The sequence below is a fragment of the Pyrus communis genome, chromosome 15 (genome assembly GCF_041283825.1).
Source record: "Pyrus communis isolate YQ-2024b chromosome 15, ASM4128382v1, whole genome shotgun sequence".
Lineage (NCBI taxonomy): Eukaryota > Viridiplantae > Streptophyta > Magnoliopsida > Rosales > Rosaceae > Pyrus > Pyrus communis.
Genome location: NC_142579.1, coordinates 35,963,456 through 35,990,586, shown reverse-complemented (window position 1 = coordinate 35,990,586; position 27,131 = coordinate 35,963,456). Strand labels below are relative to the sequence as shown.

Here is a 27,131-nt window from a genome sequence, read left to right as displayed (position 1 = left end):
TTATTTAAAACTCAAGTGCTTCCTAAAAAAGTGCGTAAAAAACACGTTCATTGAAAGTACTTCTTGAAAAAGCATATAATAGGTGTTTCACCATAAAAAGATCCGACCACCCAAAAACTCACATATCACAACAGAACGACTGATAACTATTTTTCAACATTTTTCTTTTTCATATATGAAGTTTTTAGATACAAACAATCAAGGAGCTACATTTCATGTTTGAAACTTGCAACCCAAGGCACAGTCGCTCTTAAAACTTCCCCCATGCGATGAGAAGTTTTGGTACATTATTTTGCCAAGACCCAAATACATAATTGTTTGTCCTAACGGTGTCTTAATCTAGAAAAATTTGAGGCTACAACGACAGATCTGGAAGCACCAGAACGAGATAACATTTAGCAATGAATGGCGGGCGGACAGACAGACAACAAAGTTAGATGGAAGGTTAAGGAACTTTCATGTCGGAGATCTGGATGTCTCTCAAACTCGAAGTACCTGAATGCAGGGAGCTTTTCCTAGCTGATAAACATCCATCCCGGTTCAGCTCTTATAGAAGAGTCAGCGAATTATTGATCTTCGAAAGAGTGAACCACCCGTTGTTTGGAGGTCAATGTAGCCACAGACTTGAACTATCAAGACAAGAATTTGAATCAGAATACTGAATCTAAACGATCTGTAAATAGACATGACTTTGAACACTGAAGTGCTGTTTCTAAGAATTGTCTTCCGACAAACATGATCAATCAGAAAACAAACTCATAGTCATATTACCTTCTGATGTTTATACTTCTCGCGAATAGAGTTTAGAGGACAACCGGTGGTGTTCAATTGCAAATCTTCCAGTGCAACTACTGTAGTTTTGAGATGTGATGTTTTGTACGAGGTGTAGTGCTCTAAAGTAGGGTTCTGCAAGAAATAAAAATGACAGTTCTTCAGATAATTTTCAATGAGAACAAAAGTAAAAACCTCAATTAAAAGAGAGGCACAGAATTGCAGACCCATGGATGGTCTGACTGATTGAGCGTCCATCTGGCGAGGAAAACAGCAGATGCCGCTATGAGGGAAGGTAGGAACTTCAGGAAGCTGTATTCAACAAGAGTCAACTCTGCTAAATAATTTGCCAATAACTCCAGTTCAAGACAAGGAACCTGCATAACAAAGTAATTGAAATAGAACTGTGTTCTTGTATGGTAATTGATTTTTCAGAAGCCAAAGTGCGGACGACATTTAATTTAGAATACCTTATAAGAAGCTTGAGCTGCATGAATGAATCTCCTAAGAAATGTTTTTGTGGTGGGAACAGATAACTGGAAGTGCGAGAAATTTAGAACTTGAATCTCCATTTTTAATACCTGCAAGATTTAATCAGGAAGTTTTTGTATCAGTACGTAACTAGTTATACCAATGGAAAAGAGGAAAAACGTAAGGGCATTGCCATGTGAACGAAAGACCAAGTTTTTGCTTTCGAATTATGCTACGGAAACAAATAAAAGTTTTATGAGTCTAAAATAGGCAAAGTCTATGGAGCTAAGAACATACCTCCTCTCTTGAGTAAGTATTGTCAGTGATGAAGCAAAATTCTTCCACTCGCGGTGCACAAATTTCTTCATACTTCCTTTGAACCATAACAAAAAATACATACACCTCAAGTAATGTAATGATAAAATAATCAAGAGAGGAATATTGTCATTGTTTCCTCATCTACACTCATATGCCAATGCACATACCACACACATATGTAAAAATGTTTGTCCATGTCTACCGAAGATGAGTCCATCAAATAGCCCGAGTAAACATCCGTAAGGATTTTTTTTATTAATAGATAAACTATGGTACACTAGAAACCACCATCTATACACCTAATATAGCACTTACGAGGCAATTAACATGCAAGTGACTCCAAGCAGCTGGAGTTTTTGCTTTTCAACATAATTGTGAGAGAGAAACCGATCAATGAGATTTACTGTAAGGTAAAGTGTGTCTGGAACCAGCTTATATTCTTCAGAAACCTGAAAGAGACATAAGATATTATCACTAAAGCATCCATTTTATATGGCACAAAAATGGCTCATACTCTGTAAAAGAAGAAAAGTTGGACTTTATTCTTTGGGATTGGGACTGATATCCAGGTTTTTCAGTATCCCATTTAAGAAGACATTAGCATGGATGCTTTCAAGCAAAGGCACACCATAACGTCAGAATATTGGAGCCATTTGGATAACTACATCCGATGATACTGACCTCCACTAGCCAATCAACCAAAATTCCTCGCATGCTGGGAGTAATATCTCGCTGCAATCTTTCCATATAATCAGTTGATGGTCTTCGCGCTACCTGAGGAAGAATAAATTTCCTCTACAAGTCAGAATCAATAATGTTCCTGATGTTATTTTACCAAGTCCAGATAGCACTTTCATTTACCAAGCTCCACCACAATTGAATAAATTCATCACAGAAATCAGAAACTATTTCATGTTTAAAATTACAAAGGAGACTTTTAATTTCTATGTCCTGTCGACACAAGCGAATACTAAATATTGCAATAATCTTATTAAAATTGATAATGTCATGGCTCAAACACTAACCTCTGCAAGGCATATATTACTGTAAATATCAGGGGCGTACAGGCTGCACGCCAGAGGATCCTTTAAGTTTGAGTCAATATTCACAATGTCTGGGTCATTTGAGTACCCCACTATCTCCAAGGCCATATTTCCTTCTACACAGTCCAATAAAAAAAAAATCATTACGCATTGCTAATATGAACATGAAAACACAAGCCAGTAATTAACTTTCACTTTCCGTTAAAAGTCAATCAAGTTTCCTCATTTACTAATCAATCAAAATTTCTACATTACAGTCGGAAGGCTCAGAGCAAAAAGAATGATTTCAACTTGTCATCTTAGACATTGCAAGCATCACTCTAACCAAGTATAGGCACAGCACAGAAAATTAGCCAGTTCAAGAAGATAAGTCATATACTGTTGCACTCTCCTGAACAAAATGAAACATAAAACTATACCTTTCTTTTTGGGGTTACAAAGTTCAGCCAATTCTGAAGGAGCCTGTATTGTAGGCATCAAATCTGCTCCTCTATGCTGTCCCAAGGTACGACATATACCCTGGGGTACTGGCGCTTTTGGCAGAGTGGGTTCTAAGGGTTCTGCCACCCTTATTTTGGATAATTCCTCAGCTAACTTTGCTTTTGCGTCGTCTTGAACCATTGGAATTGCTTCAGAGATATTTGAGGCCACCTTAACATTCTTTCCAAGTCCTCTTTTAGCCTGCTTGTTAGTCTGTCAGTACCAACAAATTTTAAATTAGAATTACTTAGAAAGTACAGAGGCAACAATGCAGTTAATTAATTCGAAATCATGTGAGATTTCTTGATAAACATTATATTCATTGACAATTCAGAACTTTTGCACGTAGGGTTAGAAACCGAAACATTCAAATAATACCTGAATCTGAGATGCATTAGTGCAGTTAACCTTTGAATCCTCACAGGCGATGTTTCCTACATCTTTAAGCACTGCCCTTCTTTTATGCTGCAAGCCAACAGTAGCAATTGCAGATGCTTTGTTCTCATCTGATGCTGCTCTTTTGGAATTTGCTCGAAGACCACGCTTCTGATTTTCTTTAGTGAAAAGTATCGAGGAGGAGAGTTCCTCCCCGGATGCGCCAAATGCTTTAGCCCGTGCTCTTGTGATTCGGACATTAGGTTCTTCAACTTTGGCAGCATTTTCATTTTCCTTATTCATATTTACCTGCCTTGTAGAAGACCAACAAATGAATTCAGTCCGAATCCTTGTTCATTGAACCTGCATTTTCAAATCAGTTGATGTCAACAAGTGGTACTGTGCAACTCAACACAAACAAGCCTAACAAATCAACCCGAGATAGTGTTCCACGCAAACTACGAAGGGATCCAAAAAGAGATGCCCTTTATGGTCATCTACGGAAATTCAATTCCCTTTGACACAACAGAAAGATAAATCTAATCATTTTTCAATTGAAGAAGAAAACTTTATGGTCTTTTACTCTGTTTTCCTTTGACATAACACACAATAACTTGCAATGTGAAAGCAAAACAGGGGATTAACATGAAGATATCTCAAAAGGGTTCCCATACAATAACCACCAAAACAATTTTCTAGCTTTGCTATTACACTTATTATTTTGTAAACTAAAAATTTGAGAAAATGGGAAGAAAAAGAAAAGCTTTTTTTTTTTTTTTTCCCCTGATTTCTAACTAATGAGCCATTGGCTGTTTTTAATTAAGTTATGTGAGAAAGGTTTTTTTTTTTTTTTTTTTTTTTTTTTTTTGTCAGGTCCAGAATGCGTGAAAGACAAATGTTTAGCAATCTTCCACATTTTCCCAGCAACCAAACAGAAAATTAAAACAAAAATTACTACTTTACCAAAAAAGGAAGAGGCCGAAAACACCGGAAAACCCAGCCCCAAAAACCCTAATTTCTTCAAAATTCCCACGTCCCATCCCCATCCGATCGTCAAAAACCACAAAACAAACAAAATCGCAAACGCATTTCATACAAAATGCACCAAATTTCTTACGTTAAAAACGTAAAAAATCGAAGGAAAAAAATAAAAGACTCCAGCGCCAGATCCATGTAGCGAACCAGCGAGGCGTAAAACGACGTGGTTTCATGAGAATCTGGCAGTGGATAACAGAGCGACGAGGCTCGAACATGTAGAATGCATTAAAAATTCTCCCTTCACGCAGAGTGGGAGTGAAAAAAGAGTGTGGGAGCTGAGCTTACTCTGTTGGCGGAAGTTCCGACGATGGCCACTGCCGGAAGAGCTCGGAGGAACAAGGAGGGGTCCGGAGGCTCAGCTTCGGACAAGGAATTGTGTAGAAGTGACAGTGGAGAGAGAGGGGGAGAGAGAGAGAGTTGATATAAAGGGGGAGGGGGTGGGGAGCGTGAGCGGGACGGGGTTTATAGTTTGAACTTCCAAAATTCCAAACGGAAGCCAAAAAGCACCAATATTTTATGATTTTATTTTATTTTTTTATTTTGACTTCTTGCTATTTCCTTTTTCACACGATATTGGCAATGACATTCATTGGATTTGTGTTGTGAATTTTGGGCTTTTTTTTTTAATATATGGTATGTTTTGTTTATACGTTGTCAATCAGACTCATAAGGGTCTAGACATAAATGTAAGACGGAGTATTTTTCACTCTAATTTTAGACATAAGCGTTCACGTGTAAGCGTAAAAAATTATTACCGAAATATTAACATTATATTGATGAGTTTTATTAATGAAGATGTATACATAAGGTAAAGAGTTAACATGTTTACATTAGACATAAGAGTATTGAGTATCCAAACAAGTTATCCTCTATTCAACGATAATAATATTCTAAGCACCTCTTTTATAAATAAAACGAGTATCACGATTCACGTTGCATTACAAGCATAAAGAACATTACCCAAAAGTTGTTTGTGAAGTCTTTTTTCTACTATGTTATAGTCTTTGTTTTTTGTCTATGGATTTGTAATATTTAAATAAGGAGTATTAAAATATGATCTGAAATTAGTTAATGTATTTATTATGCTTTACAATATTGAATAACTTCGAACCAATTTGAATTGAGTGTTCATAAAATAATAAACATTGATCCAAGTTATATTAAATAACATTGACCCTACTACATGCAACAATGCAAGGGCACGCTGACCTCTAAAAACGTGTCCTACATATGAAATTCAGATTCTTTTGGTTCTTTCAATCTGAGTTGACGGATCAAGTAATTCAAAAATTCAAAAAAAATAAAAAGAAATTTAAACTGTAATTTATGTGAAATGAGTTAATATAATAACTTATGAAGATCGTAAAACTTCAAATGTGAGATTCAGAGAGAATCTTGATTCTTATGTATGAAAAGGGTTGGAAAGGTCTCAATCACCTGTAAGGTAGTGTGTGCTACTATGCTAGGTGCCAAGATAAGGGGCAAAAGCCTGCCATCCCCAACTTCCAAGTCGGACTTTGAATTGAAGGAACCCTAGCTACCCTAGTGTATTTTTGGGGACCTCACATACCCTAAGTTGTTGGATTGGAATTCAATGGTTAGTATTCAAATGTTCAAATCTCCAAAAAAATAAAATAAAAGGACGTCTAGTTTGAAATTTTGACTCTCGATGATTTATTACTCCAAATTTTAGTTACCAATTAATATTGAAATATTTTATTTTGCAATAAATAAATGGAACTTTAACGAATTTTTTTTGTTACTGTTCACTTTAACAAAAAATCATATTTTTACACTAAAAAGTTAATTCTAGTACTATTCATTTTACTGTTTATTTTGTCATTATGGTTAAAACTTAAAGTTTTCAAACATTTTTAATTAATTTTCCCATAAATAAATTCCATAACGAGTCAAATATATAATGTAGGAAATATTGTTGCATCAAATCTTTTTTATTTTTCGTCGCATAAGAGAGTAATATTATAAAATAAAACCCTTTGCATAACTTATCCAATTCCCAGGATGGGTGATCCATTGGAAAGTTCTTGTATGAGTTCCCATAAACAAAACCGTAAGGGTGTGGTAGGGATCCAAAACGGACAATATCGTGCTGTGGTGGAGTCAAGTCCGGATTGTGGTGGGGACCTGGACCGGAATGTGACACTACATCTATAATATATATATATATATATATAATACTATAATTGGTTACGGGCTTCACCTCGTAAGTACGATTGACAATTTTTTGTACTACTAGAATCATTTTAAAATTACAATCTACTTAGAAAGATCGCCAATAAAATATAGCCAAACAAACATTTGTATTGTCAATTCTATTCAAAAGCAATGGAAAAGTGAGGTTTCACAAAATGATTGATCTTAATCAAGACAAAATGGCACTGTCCAGACAGTTTATTGTCAGTTTCATTTGAGTAAATAATGGTGTTTTTGACGATAACAACAACAAAAAAAATTTATTTTACTAAGTGAAGTCAGCTATATAAATTCTAAAATACCACTATGTGTCACATTCAAAAATTTTATCCCATATCCCCTTGTGAAGGAGGAAGTCGACAAGAGTCAAATGAATTTCGTATGAAAATCTAAACATTCAATTTCCAGTTGGGTTCTCTTCAACATTGACAAATCAATCAATTAAAACTTAATTGGAAAAAGGTTTTATTGAGATAAGTCCAGCTTAGCACCGTGTTTGTATCAGGTCCGAATCAATCCAAATCAAATTGTTAATTTTACCAGAAAAAAGGAAAGTGTTTGAGACGTTTTTGTAATTATTCCCACAAGTTCAGGTGGAAATGTCTCTAATTAATTGCTTAATTATGATAATTAAGCTCATTTATTTGTAAGGAAAAATGGGATTCAATTTATGTTAGTCTAGGTTATGTGTATGATTCTCCATTGAGCCATTTATGGAAACTAATTTATGCCAATTTTCTGTTTTTGTCATTTTATCCTTAATGATTAATAAAATTCAAGAAAATAAGGAAACGTTAAACATTCATGCTTCAAATTATAAAGGCAGAAAATATGAGAGTAATGCAATACATTGAAGAATAATATTAGATAGATGATAGCAGAAGAGGCTGATTAAAAATAGAGTAATGTTATTTATACCATGTTTTTGTACCACATTTTTATACCACCTTAGGTGGCGTTTGATGTGGACAGTCACATCATTTAAATTAATCAGATTTTTAATTTTAATTTATTATTTAATAAACTAATAATAATAAAAAACTAGTTAATTAAATGATGATTATGGTATATGAGGAATCTTTCTCCTTCATTTCCTTGAGTTTTGCAAATTTTTCAAATGATGTGATTGTCCACATCGGATGCCACCTAAGGTGGTACAGAAATGTGGTATAAAAACATGGTATGAATAATATTACTCTTAAAAATATAGAGATAGAGCTACTTGTTCAAGCTTTTTTGGTTAAGTTGTTTTTGTGTTTATGGCTTAAACCGTCCAGCCTTGTTGTGTCATTATGAAGAAAAACATTGTATCGATTTTGAAATTGTTAGTATATATTCTATAAAAGTATTATTAATGGTTTTTTCGACACTGAGCTTTTATTGTAGCTCGTGCTACTGTATCAGCTGCTTGATTTTTGGTACCAACAATTATGAATTGTAAAAAAATTATTAGTAGTTATTTATTTATTTTTTAAATGATAAATTGATTTATTAATATTACAGACGAACTGATACATTAATATCAAAAGCTAAAATCAAATTTGCTCCCAATCATCCCACTTGTCCTTAAATTTTGAGCTGACACAGTCCATATATAATAACTCACCAGAAAATTTAGTGAAAATTTCCCCCAATCTAGTCACAAATTCCCCAAAATCTAATGAAAGATTTGACAAATCTAATTAAAAGTTACCAAATATGAGTACTGCAAGTCATACAGAATATACGAAAGTTCAAGATGGGAGGTAATATCTTATTGTCAACCCTCAACAGAATCGAACCAAACTGTACCGTAATTTCGGTTTGATATTTAGTTTTAACAAAAAAATCAAACTGAATGAAATCGAACCACTCTTACGCTAAAAAAATCAAATATTCGGTGAAGGTTTATTTATTTATATTTGAAAAAGAAAAAATAATAATTGTTTGTCATAAAGCCAAACCAAGCCATTTGAAAGTTTGCAGATCTGAAAGCGTGGTCCCCTGTGGCCCTCTACGCTCTTCCGCAAGGTGGGCCCAACAACTTTTCATACCATGAAAGTCCAAATCCAAATCTATATCGGATAAATGTGCTTCAAAATTTCCAATAAAATATTTATTTATTTATTTTTGTCAAAAATATTAATTTATTTGAGTGAAGAATGAATAATGAGACCAATACTGACTTCAAAAGGTGGCAATAATAACGAAGAATTTGGATCTCACCGGACACGCAAAAAGTGCAAATTAAAGGTACCAAAATGTTGCAACTTTACGCAACCTAAAGAAACCATGCGTCTCTGCTATCTTATCACCTAGAAAAAATAGGTATCACGTTATTAGGTTCATATGACAGTGTTGAGTGGCCATACAATTTAATTATAAAATGACATGTGATGGAATTTAATAATTAATTTCTGTTAATTTTCAGCGGTTAATAGTGTTGACGAGACAGGTGGATTCCAACAAGGTGAAGCATGAAAGTGTTAAAAAACATGGGACATAAATTAGGTTGGGAAAACTAATTTAAATCCTCGGAGATCTACGTTGTTACAACATACGAGATCACATGTAACCTTTATTGATTCTTCTAATAGAACTCACATGGCATGTAATGGGGTGTATCCTCCTTTTTTCTCTATCTCTTATCTCTCGTGATAAGTCACAAGAGGAGTGAGATATCGAGAAAGAAAAATATGTAAATCCACCCCGGTCTCAGCAAGTTTTCTACTTACATGAATCGCCCTCGTTATTGGTTTGTTGTATCGTGTTGCAACGTACGAGTAAAAGTCAGCACAACAAAGAACTATCTGGTTCCTTTGGATAACTTCTAGGAAATTTGAAGACAAGATATTAACTCTTATCCCCTGTTTAACATCAAGTAGTCTACAGATGGTATTACAACAATTAATATACGCGAGAGATATACATATTAATCTGTTCTAAAGCATTTCGAAGTGATTACCGTGAGTTTAGGGAGGAAGCGTGATCATAATTCTCGATTTGCTATACGTATTTATATTCATCAATGTCACATGGCGCCATTGCTCGATCGATTACTTTTTCCACTGGGGAATCCTCTGAACAACAACCTGCAGCAATCCAAAATCCGAAAGATATCTGTTAGAAAAAGAATGCTTGAGTGCAGAATCGCCGTGCCATCCTATTCTAAGTCGACACAACTTAAGTTTGGTGTCTATATGACCTAATTTCTGAATCCAAGACACAAACAGTAACATTCTGAATCCTTAAGTTAATAGCATCACATTTCCCACCTTGTTTGGGAATAAACTTGATGCAGCGAAACTACATGATGTTGGACAAAGCATTACTGTTATCCGGGAGATTAAAACTCTGGTACACATAAGAATGTTGGTTTCTTCTACGCCAGCAAACATGAAGGGAAAAGGCACTACATGTAAAGAAAACTCCAAAACCAAATGGAAATGTAGGACCCGACCCAACTCCTTATACACGCTCCTCAATGAGGATTATACAAGTTGTGAATAAATTATGGATCTTTTAGTGCACCAATCACCACAATAACCAGTAAGATTACGATAGCGAGAGATTTGTAAATAAAAAAGAAAGCAGAGGAGTGACAAGTACCTTGCCAGAATTTTCCTTATTTCCCACTATAGTTTGACAAGCAAGTCTCCAAGATTCCGGTTTCTGCATGTTCAGTCAATGTCAAAATAACCGGACATTTACTAAGTATGTACTTCAAATGGGAACTGAATAAAAACTGAAACGAAGTATTTCAAGCGATTTGACGTTAAAGAACACACCGACATTCTTTACATGTAAGCAATGAGGTTTGAGATTAGTAACCAGTGAGTATGGGAAAAAGTATAGTGTTTTTTTATAGAGAGAGAGAGAGAGAGGTTGCCTTCTTCAAATATTTGAGTTCAGTATTTGTTCTTTCATTCAAAAGATCCTTCCCATCAATAATCTGCACAAAAACCACAAATGCTTGAGTTCAGTACTTGCCATTCCATTACTAAACAAAGAAAATTGACAGCTTTCCTCCACCTTCAACCGAAGAAACTCGAAAAGACAGAAGAATGCGGATGTTGGAAAGTTCATACCTCAACTATACAAGTCCCACAGCTTCCACCACCTCCACAGTTCATCAGTTTCCCCTATATTTTAAATTGCAACACCATTTCAAAACACATTCAATCACTTGTATTGTACTTTTCACAAATTTATCATTCTACCAATATGGTGTGAGAGAGTCAAACTACATTTACAATCCGCACGTAGTTTTGCAGATCTTTCACTTAAGAACCTTGTAGTTTCAGTTCTGGCAATTGAATTCCTGTAGTTTGCTTAAGAATTCAATTAATGATAATCCGCTAAATTAAGCATTCGAACTTGACGTTCTTGTCCCATGATAAACATGTGGAGAGCAAAATGAACCCTTTGGGGCTTAGTAAGTTCACCTCAAATCACCAAATTGTACTCAAATCCGACATGAAAATTCTCGAAATAGTGTTCCAAAGCTGAAGTAACGAAACTGATATTTGGACCCACATTTGATGGCCAATTTGCTGACAACTTCTGTAATACAAGTGGGTCCCAAAATAATGAATAAAGCCCACTTCTATTAGAGAGGTGGTCAACAATGTGTTCAATTAATACGGTTCATAAGCACTCTTGACAAAAATGTTAATTTCCATTTTATAATTAAAAGATTGTCCATAATTGAATATTTAAGCAAACTATGAATTCTGTAATAGATCCGTAAAACTACGTGGACTGTAAATTTAATTTGGATATGTGAGGGTGTGACACACGGAATTTTAATAGTGTGTTAAGTTAGGGAATGGATTTCTGCACTCTCGTTTTCTCTTTTTGCACTCCGTTATTTGTTTCATCTCTTAATTTTCTTTTGATTTGACCATAAGAAAAAACACCCCCTTGATTTGTTCAAATTTCAATCTAACATATTGAAACTGAAAGGAAGTGCAACGAAATTAACAAGAAAGTGCGGAAATCACTTCCCGCTAGAGTTATGCGTTCTTATGTGACCATTTGGTGTTTTTTCTTTGAGTCGGGTGGTACTGATATTGGGCCACAATTAGAAAGGCCCAACACCAAAACGCACTGTACAAAGGGCAACGACAAAAAACTAGTGCGCAGGATGCAGAGTGAAGTGATAGGAAACTCACATACGTGGCGTAGAGCTCGACCTTGTTATCCGACATGACATCCCTCAGCAGCTTCTCTCCACTTATCGCCTTCGCGCTCTCCACCGGATACGACCCGTCGTTTCCCGGCTTCGGCTAACCAACCAAGCCCAAAATCCCAAATAAATATGGAAAATAAAACGGCAAATAACTGTAATTTAATGGGATTAATGCGCGTACCCCGATGAATTCGAGCTCGATTTCGGGCTTTCCGGGCTGAGTCGGAGACGAATCCGCCGAAATACCGGCGAAACAGACCGAAACGCACTTCTTTCTAGCGACAAACTCGGTGGGCTGTTGGTAATTTCGGGGGCCGGCGCCGGAGACTTGCGCTGGCCGGAACGACGCGGCGTTTGGGAAATGCAGGGAAATCATTGTGATGCAGCGCAGTCCAAACTCGCCTCCCTTAGCCTTTTCATATCGTTCGTTTTAAATTGGGGAAAAATAGTTTTCGAAAAGTTTATCCGGGTTTACCACTTTCCCCCATAGAGTTTCTTTTTTTTGCATTTACACCTGTGTAGTTGCAACTTTATTTTCATTTTGGTCCAATCCGTCTACTAGGTTAATTCTTCTGTCCATTTTTATCTTTATGCTTGATGGACGGACTAACGGTGGAAACAATCTAGGTTGGGCATTTAATAGTTTGTTAATTGATTTTCTTCAATTCATTCAATTTGACGTTTGAAAATTGAGAAGGGTACATGAAAAGTAAAAACTGGTGTGTGAATAATACCGTTGTTAGAAAAAGCTGAACTTTATCTGAGAATCCTGAAGCAAACGACCTTTACAATGTATATAAGGTCTTTAGAAATTGAAAAAGAAAAAAAAGTTGTCCTTAGAAAGTATATGCACAGCTAAAGTTTTAGTACAAGAGAAATGACCATGAAGATAAAGAGTAGATAGCATGACCTGAAATTATGAATCGTTTACTTATTAGAAATGAGCTTATTCTACGATTTTGAGTGAACATGTCAGTATTTCAAAAAAGTATGAATAATAGTGTCTTACTTTCCAAAGAATGAATGGGGTCTAGGGGATGGATATGGATTTAGCTACAAGCTCCATGTCGATTCGTTAGCTTTGCAATATGCATAAATTCAAAGAGGCTTTTGAAGAGTGTGAGGACATGATACGAAGGGGTTTAGTTCCTCAGTATCTTACATTCCAAGGAATGAATGAAATGGCGCGGAAGCTTTGCAAAATGATGTCCTCTGTTCCTCATTCAACAAACTTGCCGGATACATACGTCAGAGATTAAGACACATCTCGTGGAAGGAGAAAGTCTACAGTTCGCCTAAAATCTTGTTTCAAGAGCAAACCAGTTGATGGAGGATATTAAGATACAACTTCTTACAGGTTCGCTACCCGTACAAACTAAATTATGCAAGAATGATCACATTGATTTGTGATACCTATTTTCAGGGACTACTTTGATCGATTTTCAATTTTATGGACCATCTTGATGGGGTGAGTCAATTTCATAGACCATTTGTAATTAAAACCCTTTTATTTTAGTAATTTGTGCTGGTCAGAGCATTGTCATCATTTGATACATTTGGTGTTTAGTGGATTTGTACAATTTGTAGTACTAGATGTTAGAAAAAGTCTCACGCTTGTGGAAGTTTCCGTCAATTTGGATGGATTTCACAGTGATTTTGCACTTATTTTGATCGTGCTACTCAATCATGCTTGAAGAGACCCTTGTATGGACAATTGGATCGGATATATATATATATAAGAGGACCAAATTCACAGACACGTCTGAAGAGATCCAATCTCACGTGGATTGTCAAGCGATTTGCCCTCAACCAACCCCAGGATCTACCCTTACCTAAGGAAAAAAGACAGACCTACATTACAACAGGAATGTCAATGTGACTGTATTTACCGTCACAATGTGTGACTGCTTAAAATACCTCATAATGGCATCACCAACGTATACATATTTCTAAAGTTTTTCATTGCCTTTCTCTTTGCTTATTATTTGCTTTAAGCGAAACACATGATCTTTCCCATTCCGAGACAACTATTTGCTGATCACGGAAATTGGTGTTTGATATCACTGTCATATTAAGTTCCGTTAAATTTAACTTTTGAGATTAGATGGATGGAGTGGGATAAGTGAATTCGTTTTTGGTGCGTGGTAGCAAAGATTCTTGAACTTTACGTCATGTTTAGTTTTTGTCCCTATATTAATTTCTCCCGTTCTCCAACTGAGCTCTGCGTTGCATGAATGGTCACTCCGTATAATATGCCTTCTTTTTCGTCAAATTTAAGGAGTTACTACTCAAAACACTGTATGGCTTATTTATAGAATTTTGTACTTATGATCAAAACCATTCATATTACTATTTACAAATCATCTTTGCAAAAATTCAATTAAAACTAAGATCGTTTAGTCATTCTTAAAAAATTGCGATCATAAGTACGAAGTTCCGTGTATAAGTCACAAGATATTTAAGGAGAAGTTCCACGTTAATCCTTGAGGGACTAAATATTTCTCTTTGAAAAAATCAATCCCTCAACTTAACGGAAAGTTAACGGAGTTAACAAAAAGGAATATTAACGCAACAAATGACATAATTCGAAGATGATAGATACTATTTGTAGAGTTCAAAAATGAAAACTAAACTTGTGGTATAGATCAGGGCATTTTGTTACAATTTAGCCTAAACTCTTTCCGCTAAATTAGTATTTGCAATGATAATATTCCTATTAGTACCTGTTTTCATTATAACGATAAAGAGAAACGCGTAATATAATAACTATTTTAAAGTGTCAATAATAATTTCTTACTTAATTTTTATAAAGACACAGTTGTATTTCTTCTTGACATGGCTTGTAAACAGCGTCTGTCATGTACATGATAGTCTATAGCAGCATCAAGGCCACAGTTGTACCTCTTCTCAACATAGCTTGTAAACGGCGACTGTCATGTATACGATAGTCTATAGCAGCATCAAGGCCACAGTTGTACTTCTTCTCAACATAGCTTGTAAACGGCGACTGTCATGTATACGATAGTCTATAGCAGCATCAAGGCCAACGAGCGAATCTTTGTGTCAACTCAGTCACCATTCACCAGTCACCATTCCTCCATTCAAGACAAATAAGAGTGTGAAGAAAAAGAGAGGAATTGTTAGGCCGTTGCCATCACAAACAACTGAGAGAGACGAAGAAAGAATGATAAATAAGTAACCGTTTAATGCATTAATGCATCTTATACACCGGATTGTTGTAAAATTTCATCGGAGATAGTTTGAATGATGAATCTTTTGAGTGAATTGGGGTGGAGCGTCCGACACGATGCTCGAAGTCGGAAAACGACGGCATTGGGCTTTGGTTCGATGGTGATTTGCTTACAGTCAACAATATTAATTGAGAGAGAAAGAGACGGAGAGAGAGAACCTGTGCTTCAATATTCTTCCCCCACTCCACTCGTCACCTTTGGCTTCCACCACCAAATCAATTCCCTTTCTCTCTCCCACTCTTGACTCCTTTCATTTCTTTGTGTTTTGATTAAATAATGATATCAAGTTCACAAAAAAATAATAATTATATCAACCTCAAATATATTTTAGGCAGCAAAAGTGAGTTTTGATGTTTTATTTTTATTTTAATTACACATAAAGATTATACTTCATATCATAATATTATTGAGACATGCATTGTTTTTTAACCAATAATATATACTTAGGTGCACTTCAATGCGAATCTCTTTATTCATTCAGTTGTAATCTATAAATTGTTATGTTACACAATTTATCGGGATTATTTATTTTGTTTATCGCAATTTAAAAATTATAATTGTAAAAAATTAAACAAATTAGATATCGTTTAATCATTATATCACTTATTATTACGGTTTAGTAGTATTTTTTTTCACTTATAAATGAGATGTCTTATATTTGATTTTCGCCAAGGACGGATTTGAACCAAATTATCATGACTAGTTCATCGTGAAGTTTAGCCTACTCTCTCACTCTCACTGTGTAAATACTATCGTATGTAGTAAAAAAAAAAAGGATCATATTGATGATTGTTCATTTATTTTGATATGGACAACAAAACCACCTTCAATTTGATTTTTTTCTGTAGGTATGATTGTCATATGGTGATTATAAAATAAATGGTTTTGATTGTTACATGTGTACTGTATTAATTAGTTAACTACAAATATGTCACATCCCGCCCCAGGCGGGATCACTTCCTGGGCCCGCTTCACCACCGTAGCACGATATTGTCCGTTTTGGGCTTACCATTCCCTCACGGTTTTGTTTTTGGGAACTCACGAGCAACTTCCCAGTGGGTCACCCATCATGGGATTGCTCAAGCCCCCTTCTCGCTTAACTTCGGAGTTCCTACAGAACCCGAAGTCAGTAAGTTCCCAAAAGGCCTCGTGCTAGGTAGGGATGGGAATATACATTTGAGGATCACTTCCCTAGGCGATGTGGGATGTCACAATCCACCCCCCTTAGGGGCCCGACGTCCTCGTCGACACACACGCGGCCAGGGTTAGGCTCTGATACCAAATTGTCACATCCCGGCCCAGGCGGGACCACTTTCCGGGCCCGCTTCACCACCGTAGCACGATATTGTCCGCTTTGGGCTTACCATTCCCTCACGGTTTTGTTTATGGGAACTCACAAGCAACTTCCCAGTGGGTCACCCATCATGGGATTGCTCAAGCCCCCTTCTCGCTTAACTTCGGAGTTTCTATAGAACCCGAAGTCAGTGAGTTCCCAAAAGGCCTCATGCTAGGTAGGGATGAGAATATACATTTGAGGATCACTCCCTTAGGCGATGTGAGATGTCACAAATAGGTGAATAAGGAGTGCCTTCGAATCAAAACCTAAGTATTTCACATTTTAATGAATATTATTGTCTTGTTTTATAGCATCACATATCTGAGCGGTTTTGTCATTTGACTTGATTTCATGTGTGAGCACAACATGGATGTGAATTATATGCATGCCAAATAAAGCTGCAAGTTGGAATGGTTTTTCCGATTCCAAACTCAAAAATTATGATTTCGAATATTTTTTTGAAAATTTTGGAAGAGAATTATAATGCCTTTAGAGATTTCAAGAATTCTAAATTTCTGATCCAAACTTTTTTTGAAGTGTTCCGAACTTATTCTGATCTTTTAAAATATTTCGATTTTATAATTATTTACTCCAATTATATATTTTGTAATCAACTTTTGTATTTTATTGCTAGTTTCAAATACATTTTCTTCGTTGTTTTTTATATTAACACATACACTTATATATTAAAAAAAGATAAGCATACTATTATACTACAAAATTTACTTGAATTTATACATAAGCATAGACCAAATATTAAGAAAAAACAATAAATTTCATGTACGAAAAAGCTTGAGAATATTCAAAAACTTGTAAAATATATGAGTTTTCAAATTCTAATTCAAAATTTCTGAGATTATTCCGATTTCGAAATTGCTGAATATGCCGGAAATTTTGAATTTAAAAATTGCGATTTGATCCGACCCGATGCCAAAATTTTGGTACATAAATAAAAAATGTTGTTTCCAATTCGATCCTTCCCAAAAAAACAAACCCCTAACGTCAAGCAATTTTATGGCTGCAATTGGTTTGTGTTAAGTGTCACATCCCGTCCCGGGGTCCACCACATTCCGAGCCCGCTTCACCACCGTAGCACGATATTGTTCGCTTTGGGCTCCGACCACGTCCTCACGATTTTGTTTCTGGGAACTCACACGAGAACTTCCTAGTGGGTTACCCATCCTGGGATTGCTCTGAAAACTGTTGTTGTAGGCAAACTCCATTAAATCCAACTGCTTGTGCCAAGCATCGCCAAACTGCAACACCGAAGATCTCAACATATCTTCCAAAGTCTGAATGGTCCTCTCTGATAGATTATCACTAGTGTAGGACCCCCTCTGGGTGTGTTTAGTTAGTATTTGTTCCTCTGGACTGCATTAGGTTTTCTGTGCTTTGAATATTGTTTTTCACACTTACGCTTGCACATGTTTGTTAACTACTCTGTGTGTAGTTTGATTTTTATTTGTTCGTACTTTATTATTATTCTTAGCTTCCGCACTGTGCACATGATTACATCATTCTCACGTGACGCCCAGCATGCCTTGATTTCGGTCGAAATGTGTCATTAAGTGTTTTAGGATTATAGTTTCAGTCTTCTTTCCAAGAAGCTAAAACCTAGTATTCATCAATTTTTCTTCTTCCAATGGGTAGAAACAAAAATTGATAACACGTGAAGGAATGTACAAGTTAGAACCAAACACATCTTAATCATTGCAAACTTTAGATTGCCATAAGGACAACTCATATGCCTGTGTTGATACAACTTTTGAAGGTATATGTGGAATTACCAGCAAATTGTTTAGATATGTGTCACTTAATAATACGGTTTAATGATATTTCTTTTCACTTGTAAGTGAGAGATTTGAAGTTCTTTTCTCGTTAAAGACGAATTTGAACCACATTATGGCTAGCCTATTGTGAGGCTAAACCCACCTCCTCCCTTTAGTGTAGATAATGTTTGTTAATTTTTTATTTATTTATATTTTTGTTTGAAGCTATAACCGATTTCATACTCACTATTTTATAATTAGATAATATGCACTGAACTTTTTGTTAGGTGTGCACTTCATATGGTGATTATAAAAGAAATGGTGTTGATTGTTACATGTACGTACGATAAAAACTAATTAACTACTGATCAAGGAGGTGCATTCGAACCTAAACCAAAGTATTTCACATTTTTAATGAATAATCTTGTCTTGTTCGGTATCATCACATATCTGAGTGGTTTTATCATTTGATTTGATTTTGTTCGGTATCATCACATATCTGAGTGGTTTTATCGTTTGATTTGATTTCATGTGTGATATAATGCACAACATGGGTGTGAATTATATGCATGCCAAATAGGGCTGCAAGTTGGAATGCTATTTTCGATTCCGAAGTCAAAAATTCTGAATTCGAATATTTTTATTATTATAAAAAGAACAGAAATTAGAAAGAAAAAAAGAAAAAAAAAAGGAACAGAAATTAGAATGTATTTAAAGATTTAGAGAATTATGAATTCTAAACCAATTTGTTTCGAAGTGTTCCAAACTTATTCCGATAAAAAAAAGCTTTCGAAAACTTTTGATTTTTATAGTTATTTACTCAAACTATATATTTTGTAATCAACTTTTGTATTTTATTGTTATTTTTGGATATATTTTGTTCATTGTTTTTATATTAAACATACACTTATATATTAAAAAAATATGCATATTAAATTAATTGAATTTGTACATAAGAAAGAACAATAAACTCTGTGTACAAAAAAGTTATAGAATATTAAAAAACTTATAAAATATATGAGTTTCCGAATTTTTGAGATTAATTAGATTCCAAAATTTTTGAATATGCCAAAAATTTCCAGTTTAAAAATTGTGATTTGATCCGATCCAATTTCAAACTTTTGGAATTGAAATTGGAAACGTCGTTTCCAATTTGATCCTTTCAAAAAACACCCCTAATGTCAAACCATTTTATGGCTGCAGTTGGTTTGTATTAAGTGTTTAAGGACTAAGTTTCACTCTTTTTTTCAAGAGCTAAAACCTAGTATTCATCATATTTTCTTCTTTCAATGGGTAGAAACAAAAAATTGATAACAACTTAACAAGTGAAGGAACGTGCAAGGTTACAACCAAACAAATCCCAAATACATCTTAATCATTGTCAACTTTAGACTGCCCTAAGGACAACTCATATACCTATATTGATACAACTTTTGAAGGTAAATGCTAGATATTTGTAATTACTTGCAAATGATTTAATGTTTTTGATAATTTTATTTGAAACTATAATCGATTTTTTACTCATTTTTTCAATTAGATAATATATACTGAATCTTTATTTTTTACTCTGTTTATTGAAAAAAAATTCAAACTTTGATGCAAAAAGATGGAGACATGCCATGATGCCATGACATGAAAATTGTACTATGAAAACATGTACTTTCGAAACCTCAGAAAAGATATGGCCTTTTGTTGAAGAAGATATGTTTTTTAAAATGCAAATAACATTTATGAAAAACGAAAAAAATACAAAAACAAAAGGATGCTTCATTAAGTGGCCATGAAAAGGTAGGCAGTGGGAGCGGGCCACGTTAGTGCATACACAAAGAGACAGAAAACCCATCATCACACTCTATCTGAGCTCTCGATTGCTTCTTTCTTTTCCTCTCCCTATGCAATAACACAACAGAAATATCAAATAATTGCCAGAAAAAAACACACCTTCCAACCCCAACATATATTCCCCCACACAACCAAACAACCCAACACCCACACTCAGAGACACACCCGTTCAATCTACAGAGAGAAAGAGAAACTCAAGCACAAGTCACAACACTTGCCCAAGAACCTCCGCTTTTATTTGCTCTCTCTCTCTCTCTCTCTCTCTCTCTCTCGGTCTCTGCTCGTAAAAGAGCCCCAAAGATTCTCTCTTTCTCTTTTCAAGTCCTCGTTCTTTTTCCTTTTCTGAAAATCGAGCTCTCTTTTTCTTCTCTTTTCACAAAAACACCGTCTCTCTCTTGCTAGCAGATAAGCAGCAGCTATGCAGAGTGGTGGAATGGGGATGGAGATGGAATGGCTGTTCTGAAAATGGCCCAGCAAGGCATCCCCAACAGCAATGCCACAACTCTCAGCAGCCAACAGCAAAAGCAGCAGCCACAGAAGCAGAAGCTAGAGGAGCAGCAGCAGGGGAAGCACACCATCTTCCATGATTTTCTGGGCATGAAGCCTGGAGATTCCCCTGTGGTTTTAGCCCCAAAAGCCTCCACCGATTGTAGGCTCTCTGAGCCTTCTCCCTCCGCCTCCGCTTCCCTTGGGGCTTCCTCCGGCGGTGGCCCCATCTCCACCACCTCTGATCTGGGTTCCGGTGAGTTCCTCCCCATTTATGGTGTTTTTTACTACCTATGATTTTAGCTGAGTTCATAACAAAAACCCATCATTTTCTATTAAAGTGCTTTTATATAATTTTGTAATCAGCTTGAAAAAGTTCATATCTTTACTATTTTTTGTAGAGGGGTTGTTTTTTTTTTTATTGTTGTTTTGGATTGCTTGTGTAAATGCAAATGAAAAAGATGGGAGTGGGATTATACTCTCTATGTTATGTGAGTGGATTTATCTTTTTCAGTTTTTGATGCAGTTAGTGATGTTGGTAAGGAGTTGTGTATTTTTATACTTTTCTATGTTATGGATTAGTTAGTGAAGGAGTTTGGCAGCTGTTGTAGTCTTTCTCTTTTTCCTCTGTGCATTTGATTTGTTAAATTGTTCATTTTTATGGATAGGTTGAATTGAGGGCAAGCTTTTCACTTGCTTTGTTGGCTCTCTTAATTTGTGTATTATCGGAGCATTTGGAATTAGGCTTGAGAAATATGATGCTAAAATGGTTTTGTGTATTTGTTGTCATTTATAATGTGGCGGGATCTTTTTTCCATTTTTGATGCTGTTAACGATTGGGTAGTGCAAAAAGTTGAGAGTGTTTGTCAAAAGTTGTCATTATAAAGTGAGACTTTGAGCATTTGTTTATGACTTTGTGTTGATGTTTATGTTATATTATTGGCCTTTTTGTCTGTGACTTTGGTGAATGCACATTAACTACTAATCTTGGTTGTCTGTTATGATTGTATTACTGAAATTCAACACGCATACAGTGTGTCCTTTGTTATCTGGATTAGATATGAGTTTGATTATTGTCTCATTAAATTTGGTAGAAAGACAGGCTGGAAATCATCTTGAGGGGGTTCCATTCTATGGCCCGAGGAGTGATATTTCTGTGCCTGAGATAAGTAACAGGTTACTAGGAAGTAAGCGGAGTAATTCAGACTCGACTTTTATGGGTTCATCCAGAGATGGTGTCCCACATATGGGTCCTGATCACCTTGAGAGGTCGCATTTGATGAAGGTGTGAGTGCGACATGATACGATACTGATATCCTATTCTTGCATAAGACAAAAGCCCCACCCTATGTTTTTTTAATCTGATGCATTTTAGTTGTCCTGAAATCAGATGCTTCGACATGGACCTGGGGGAGAGCGACCTCGAAGGTCCAATGACGATGAAGCAGTCTTTACTACACAGCCACTGAGGCCAACTTCTGCTTCTCTCATTTTTCAGTCTCCACTTGGTAGAGTTGATACCAAATGGGAACGACTTGCTCCCATGAATATGGGTGCTGCAGTACAGTACCCTCCACGAGGCGGTCATTTTGTACCCATGGTGCATCAATTACCTTCAAACCGATTTAGGGATGCCAATGCCATTCCAAACAATATTTCTCAATCAGCAGCAGATGAGGGATCCAGAACTGGAATTAAAGGCCCAGGAATTTTGAGTTCTATTAATGCCGGTAGTGATGCTCCAGAAAGAAACTCGTCTGGGGTGCTGCCAAGTGGCAGCAGGCAGAAATCTGGGACTCATATTGTAGAGTCAGAACCTTCTAATCCAAGGTACAAGATATAGTACATGTCTGTTACTATTTTTTGCTCTTCTTTCAAGTAAGAGGAAACTTGATGCCTTATTTTATTTTTTATTTTATTTTTATTTTTTCTGTTGTGGCAGTCAATATGGATTTACATCAGCTGGTCGGCAGATGACCATATTTTATGGTGGTCAAGCTCATGTTTTTGACGATGTCCATCCAAACAAGGTTTTTTTCTTACTGTTTGATTGTTGTAGAGCGGTCTTCCTTGATTTATGAGTTTATATTTCCTATTATAGCAAACATATGTGGACAGTCTCTTTAAAGAATATATTTATTATGGATATCAACATTGGCTAACTCATGTAGTCATTGCATACAGATGAGTAAAATTGGTGTTGCCTGTAAATTGCAGGACAAGTGTGATCTGATCTTAATGTAGGTATAGTGAAAGCATTCTAGAGAATGTGGTTATGGCTTCTTGAATTATTTTCTAGTCATAAAAGTTTCTTGATATTATTATAAGCTTGACCTTTGAGATGTCTATGTGGAGTCATTATAAAAGAGTCGATTTTAGTTTTTGAGAATATGCCTAGCTAGGATTAGCACGGTACTGTTTGAAGATTGTGTGGAAGTTGCTTTCTCCGTCAGTCCCTGATTGTGGGAGGTGACGAGTTAATGACAAGAAGTCCCTGAAATTGGGTATGAAGATATTTATCAAGGCTGTAAAAGACTCGAATTTGTTTTCTCTTGGTATGCGGCAGTTTAGAGTTACACTTTCTTGTTCATTATGGTCACACTTGACTTTATAGTATACTACTGCATTCCTGACCTATTTAGTTTTTATCTGCTCTTTGCCCCTGAACCGGAGTTGTTGTGACTGTTTCTTCCTCATTGGTGCTGGTTTCACCTGTCATTGTAGTCAGGTTTACCACTTCCATTAATTCTATGACTTTGGTTGGATCAGTGATCCTCATTTGAGTGCTTTCAAAAGTCAAACAATCATTGTTAGCAATAAAAATGTTACATGGTCTTAGATTCTTTGTTATTATACCGAATTGGTGGAAATTACAATGTAGATGGGTGTAACAAAGAAAAAGTATATCATCCTATAGTGCTTTTCATGATTGATGTGAGGAAGTTCACTTTTACATCATTTTCATTTTGTGTGGGGAGGTTCTTTGGTTGCTGTTTCTCATGCAGGTGGTATGGAGTAGCCATTGGTATTTTTCACATGAAATATGCAGCAGTGGTTTTCCATGCCGATCAGTTATGACGTCATATTTGCTTTCAGTTTTACGTTGTAATACGTTAGTATTGGCCCTTTTATTGTCTTTTGTAGTGATTCATATGTGAGATTGAGTTCCTAATTAAGAAAGAGACAGAAAAGGGAGGGAGTGTTCTATGTTTGGTTTGACTGAAGACTTGTACACCTAAGCTTTGTGATTGTTCTTTTGTGATTTTACTTAGGCTAAAGTCTCTCATACACTCGTTTATGTCACATAGGCCATGGATGGTGTAGGGAAGGGTGATTGTTCTTTTTTGATTTTACTTAGGCTAAAGTCTCTCATACACTCGTTCATGTCACATAGGCCATGGATGGTGTAGGGTGGATGGTGTAGGGGCCATGGATGGTGTAGGGGAGGGTGATTGTTCTTTTGTGATTTTACTTAGGCTAAAGTCTCTCATACACTCGTTTATGTCACATAGGCCATGGATGGTGTAGGGTGGATGGTGTAGGGGCCATGGATGGTGTAGGGGAGGGTGATTGTTCTTTTGTGATTTTACTTAGGCTAAAGTCTCTCATACACTCGTTTGTCACATAGGCCATGGATGGTGTAGGGAAGGGTGATTGTTCTTATGTGATTTTACTTAGGCTAAAGTCTCTCATACACTCGTTTATGCCATGGATGGTGTAGGGGAGGGTGATTGTTCTTTTGTGATTTTACTTAGGCTAAAGTCTCTCATACACTCGTTTATGTCACATAGGCCATGGATGGTGTAGGGTGGATGGTGTAGGGGCCATGGATGGTGTAGGGGAGGGTGATTGTTCTTTTGTGATTTTACTTAGGCTAAAGTCTCTCATACACTCGTTTGTCACATAGGCCATGGATGGTGTAGGGAAGGGTGATTGTTCTTGTGTGATTTTACTTAGGCTAAAGTCTCTCATACACTCGTTTATGCCATGGATGGTGTAGGGAGGGTGATTGTTCTTTTGTGATTTTACTTAGGCTAAAGTCTCTCATACACTCGTTTATGTCACATAGGGGAGAGGGAGGGAGGGAGGGAGTAGGGTAAACTTTGTAATTTCAACTAATCAGCAAATGCCTTAAATGAGAGTCTTGTAAAAAAGGACAATGCTTGCGTTGTCCACCCCATTGGTGCACCTGATTGTCCATCCAATTGTAATTGTATGTATTTTAGCCATGTGAATCTCATAATTGGAATCAGTCGTTTTCTTAGTCTTCATTTAAAGATCTTATATGTAAAAGTTCAATCAAATTGGCGATCGTTTGGTCATTCATATGTATAGGACAAATCTAAATATTAATAACCCTAAGAACTCCCTAAATATTAATAACAAATCTAAACTTAAGTCTCGTCTCCATCCTGTAGCTTACTGCGTTTTTCTTTCATATGTTACCCATAAATGGCCCTGCGGACCTCTCCATTTATATGTATAAAAGCAGATTAAAATGCCTTACATATCTGCATATGCTTACACAAGTGCCTTACATTTTAGCTTGGAGTAAGGAATTGAGTCTGTTCTTGTAGAATTGGATTGAAAACTATGAATGTTTCTTTGTCATTGATGTCTGAAAAAATGATAATTCCCTTTTCTTCACCGATCTTTTCTATCAGCAACATAGTATTCGAATATCATATTCCCTTTCGCAGTTTATCATCATGTGACATTGTTGTGACTTGGTACTTTTCAGGCAGATGTTATAATGGCTTTAGCTGGATCAAATGGAGGATCTTGGTCAACAACCTACTCACTAAAACCTAATGCGAGGCCAGGAAGTGAAAGTCGCATGCCTAGTGGAGAGGTTGAAACCGGTACAGCAAGTAACAACGCATTGTTGCGAGAATACCGTGGGAGGTTATCTATTCCTGGGAATTCTAGTCAAGCCGCAGGTTTTGCTGATCGAACATTGACACCGGCAGGTAATCTTCTAACTCCATTATGGTTGCATGCATATCCAACGGGGTGTTTGACACCGAGAGATCGATGAGGAAACATAAGCCCACAACCTTGTATTCAATGGCTCCTTTGGTTTCTTTGTATTGTAGGTGGCCACCAAGGCAGCAATTTAGCCAAAGATACAAGAAACATGATTCAACCAGCGGAACCCAGTCCAAAAGAGAAAAATGAGCTGTGATGTTAGAGAGTTTTCATATTTCGAATCCAGGATACAGTATTTATTCGCAATTGTAGTTTCCTTGATGTTTCAGTTTGGTCTCGACTTCTCCAATTGAACAATATTTAATCCTATAATTTTGAATCTCTGTCGAAGCCTTCTGGTGAACGACATCCCGCCATGAAAGCCAGTGATAGCAGAGCTTCTCCCCTCAAGTTCACTTATGGGTCACGGCAAAGGGAATGCTTGGGAATACCTTTAACAAAAGTGTGTTTAAGGATAAATGTTGATTTTTTTAGTGCTTTTGTTAAAGTCACTTTTTAGTGCTCAGTCAAGAAGCGCTTCCTGATGGAAAGCAATTGGGTTCTTAATAGTTGGTTCGTGGGCTGGGCACCACCATATCCCTTGCATAATGTAAGCAATGACACATTTTTAGGGAAGTCTTTAAATGTAGACAGGGCTACAGCTTATAGACACAATTTTGATCACTTGAAGGGGATTCGAGCACTACTCAAAGTGGCATTGAGTGACTACTTTGAAAAGTTTTCAAAATAAAGGGGTTTGGTTTATCGACACAGATATTGTGAACGAATAAAATTTAGCAGAACCTTAACAGGGCTACAACTTATAGACACAATTTTGATCGCTTGAAGGGGTTTTGAGCACTACTCAAGGCGGCATCGAGTGACAATTTTGAAAAGAACTCAAGGTGGTAATGAGTGACTATTTTGAAAAGTTTTCAAAATAAAGGGGTTTGGTTTATCGACACAGATATTGTGAACAAATAAAATTTAGCAGAACCTCAACAGGGCTACAACTTATAGACACAATTTTGATCGCTTGAAAGGGTTTTGAGCACTACTCAAGGCGGCATCGAGTTACAATTTTGAAAAGAACTCAAGGTGGTAATGAGTGACTATTTTGAAAAGTTTTCAAAATAAAGGGGTTTGGTTTATCGGCATCGATATGATGAGCAGTCAAAATTTAGTAGAACCTCAATAGGGCTACAACTTATAGACAAAATTTTGATCGCTTGAAGGGGTTCGAGCACTACTCAAGGTGGCATCAAGCGCCAATTTTGAAAAGAACTCAAGGTGGCAACGAGTGACTATTTTGAAAAGTTTTCAAAATAAAGGGGTTTGGTTTATCGACATTGATATGGTGAGCAGTCAAAATTTAGTAGAATCTCGACATGGCTACATCTTATAGACAAAATTTTGATCGCTTGAAGGGGTTCGAGCATTGATAGGGATTTTTACCACCTGCAAAAGTAGGGATAAAAACACTTAAAAATACTTGCCACAGAACAAGGTAGTTATAGTATAAACAGCTCGAGCAAGGTTGTTTTCCGCAGGGATTGAATGAATAATTTATGTAAATACTAAATCTTAATTAATTATTTA

General features: G+C 36.1%; 3 protein-coding genes across 3 annotated transcripts; 1 reads left to right on the top strand and 2 right to left on the bottom strand.

Annotated features, from left to right (window-relative positions):
- Positions 1 to 147: 147 nt before the first annotated feature.
- Positions 148 to 4,933, bottom strand: LOC137715617 (cyclin-A2-2). Its single transcript, XM_068454963.2, has 11 exons — positions 4,782 to 4,933; positions 3,462 to 3,821; positions 3,023 to 3,296; positions 2,586 to 2,719; positions 2,242 to 2,334; positions 1,876 to 2,009; positions 1,540 to 1,615; positions 1,242 to 1,352; positions 999 to 1,148; positions 772 to 906; positions 148 to 629 (listed from the first exon to the last, which is right to left on the bottom strand). Exons 2-11 carry the CDS (start codon positions 3,759 to 3,761, stop codon positions 567 to 569), a joined length of 1,470 nt encoding a protein of 489 aa, XP_068311064.2. The 5' UTR covers positions 3,762 to 3,821; positions 4,782 to 4,933; the 3' UTR covers positions 148 to 566.
- Positions 4,934 to 9,479: 4,546 nt separating this feature from the next.
- On the bottom strand, positions 9,480 to 12,328 carry LOC137717341 (2Fe-2S ferredoxin-like superfamily protein). The gene is made up of 6 exons (XM_068456669.2): positions 12,062 to 12,328; positions 11,864 to 11,977; positions 10,778 to 10,831; positions 10,579 to 10,641; positions 10,299 to 10,361; positions 9,480 to 9,781 (listed from the first exon to the last, which is right to left on the bottom strand). The coding sequence occupies exons 1-6, from the start codon at positions 12,254 to 12,256 to the stop codon at positions 9,746 to 9,748; spliced, it is 525 nt and encodes a 174-aa protein (XP_068312770.2). The 5' UTR covers positions 12,257 to 12,328; the 3' UTR covers positions 9,480 to 9,745.
- A 7,698-nt stretch (positions 12,329 to 20,026) lies between these two features.
- Positions 20,027 to 26,096, top strand: LOC137746077 (protein TIFY 8). Its single transcript, XM_068486141.2, has 6 exons — positions 20,027 to 20,820; positions 21,659 to 21,849; positions 21,955 to 22,394; positions 22,507 to 22,594; positions 25,306 to 25,534; positions 25,661 to 26,096. The coding sequence occupies exons 1-6, from the start codon at positions 20,529 to 20,531 to the stop codon at positions 25,747 to 25,749; spliced, it is 1,329 nt and encodes a 442-aa protein (XP_068342242.2). The 5' UTR covers positions 20,027 to 20,528; the 3' UTR covers positions 25,750 to 26,096.
- The last annotated feature ends 1,035 nt before the right edge of the window (positions 26,097 to 27,131 follow it).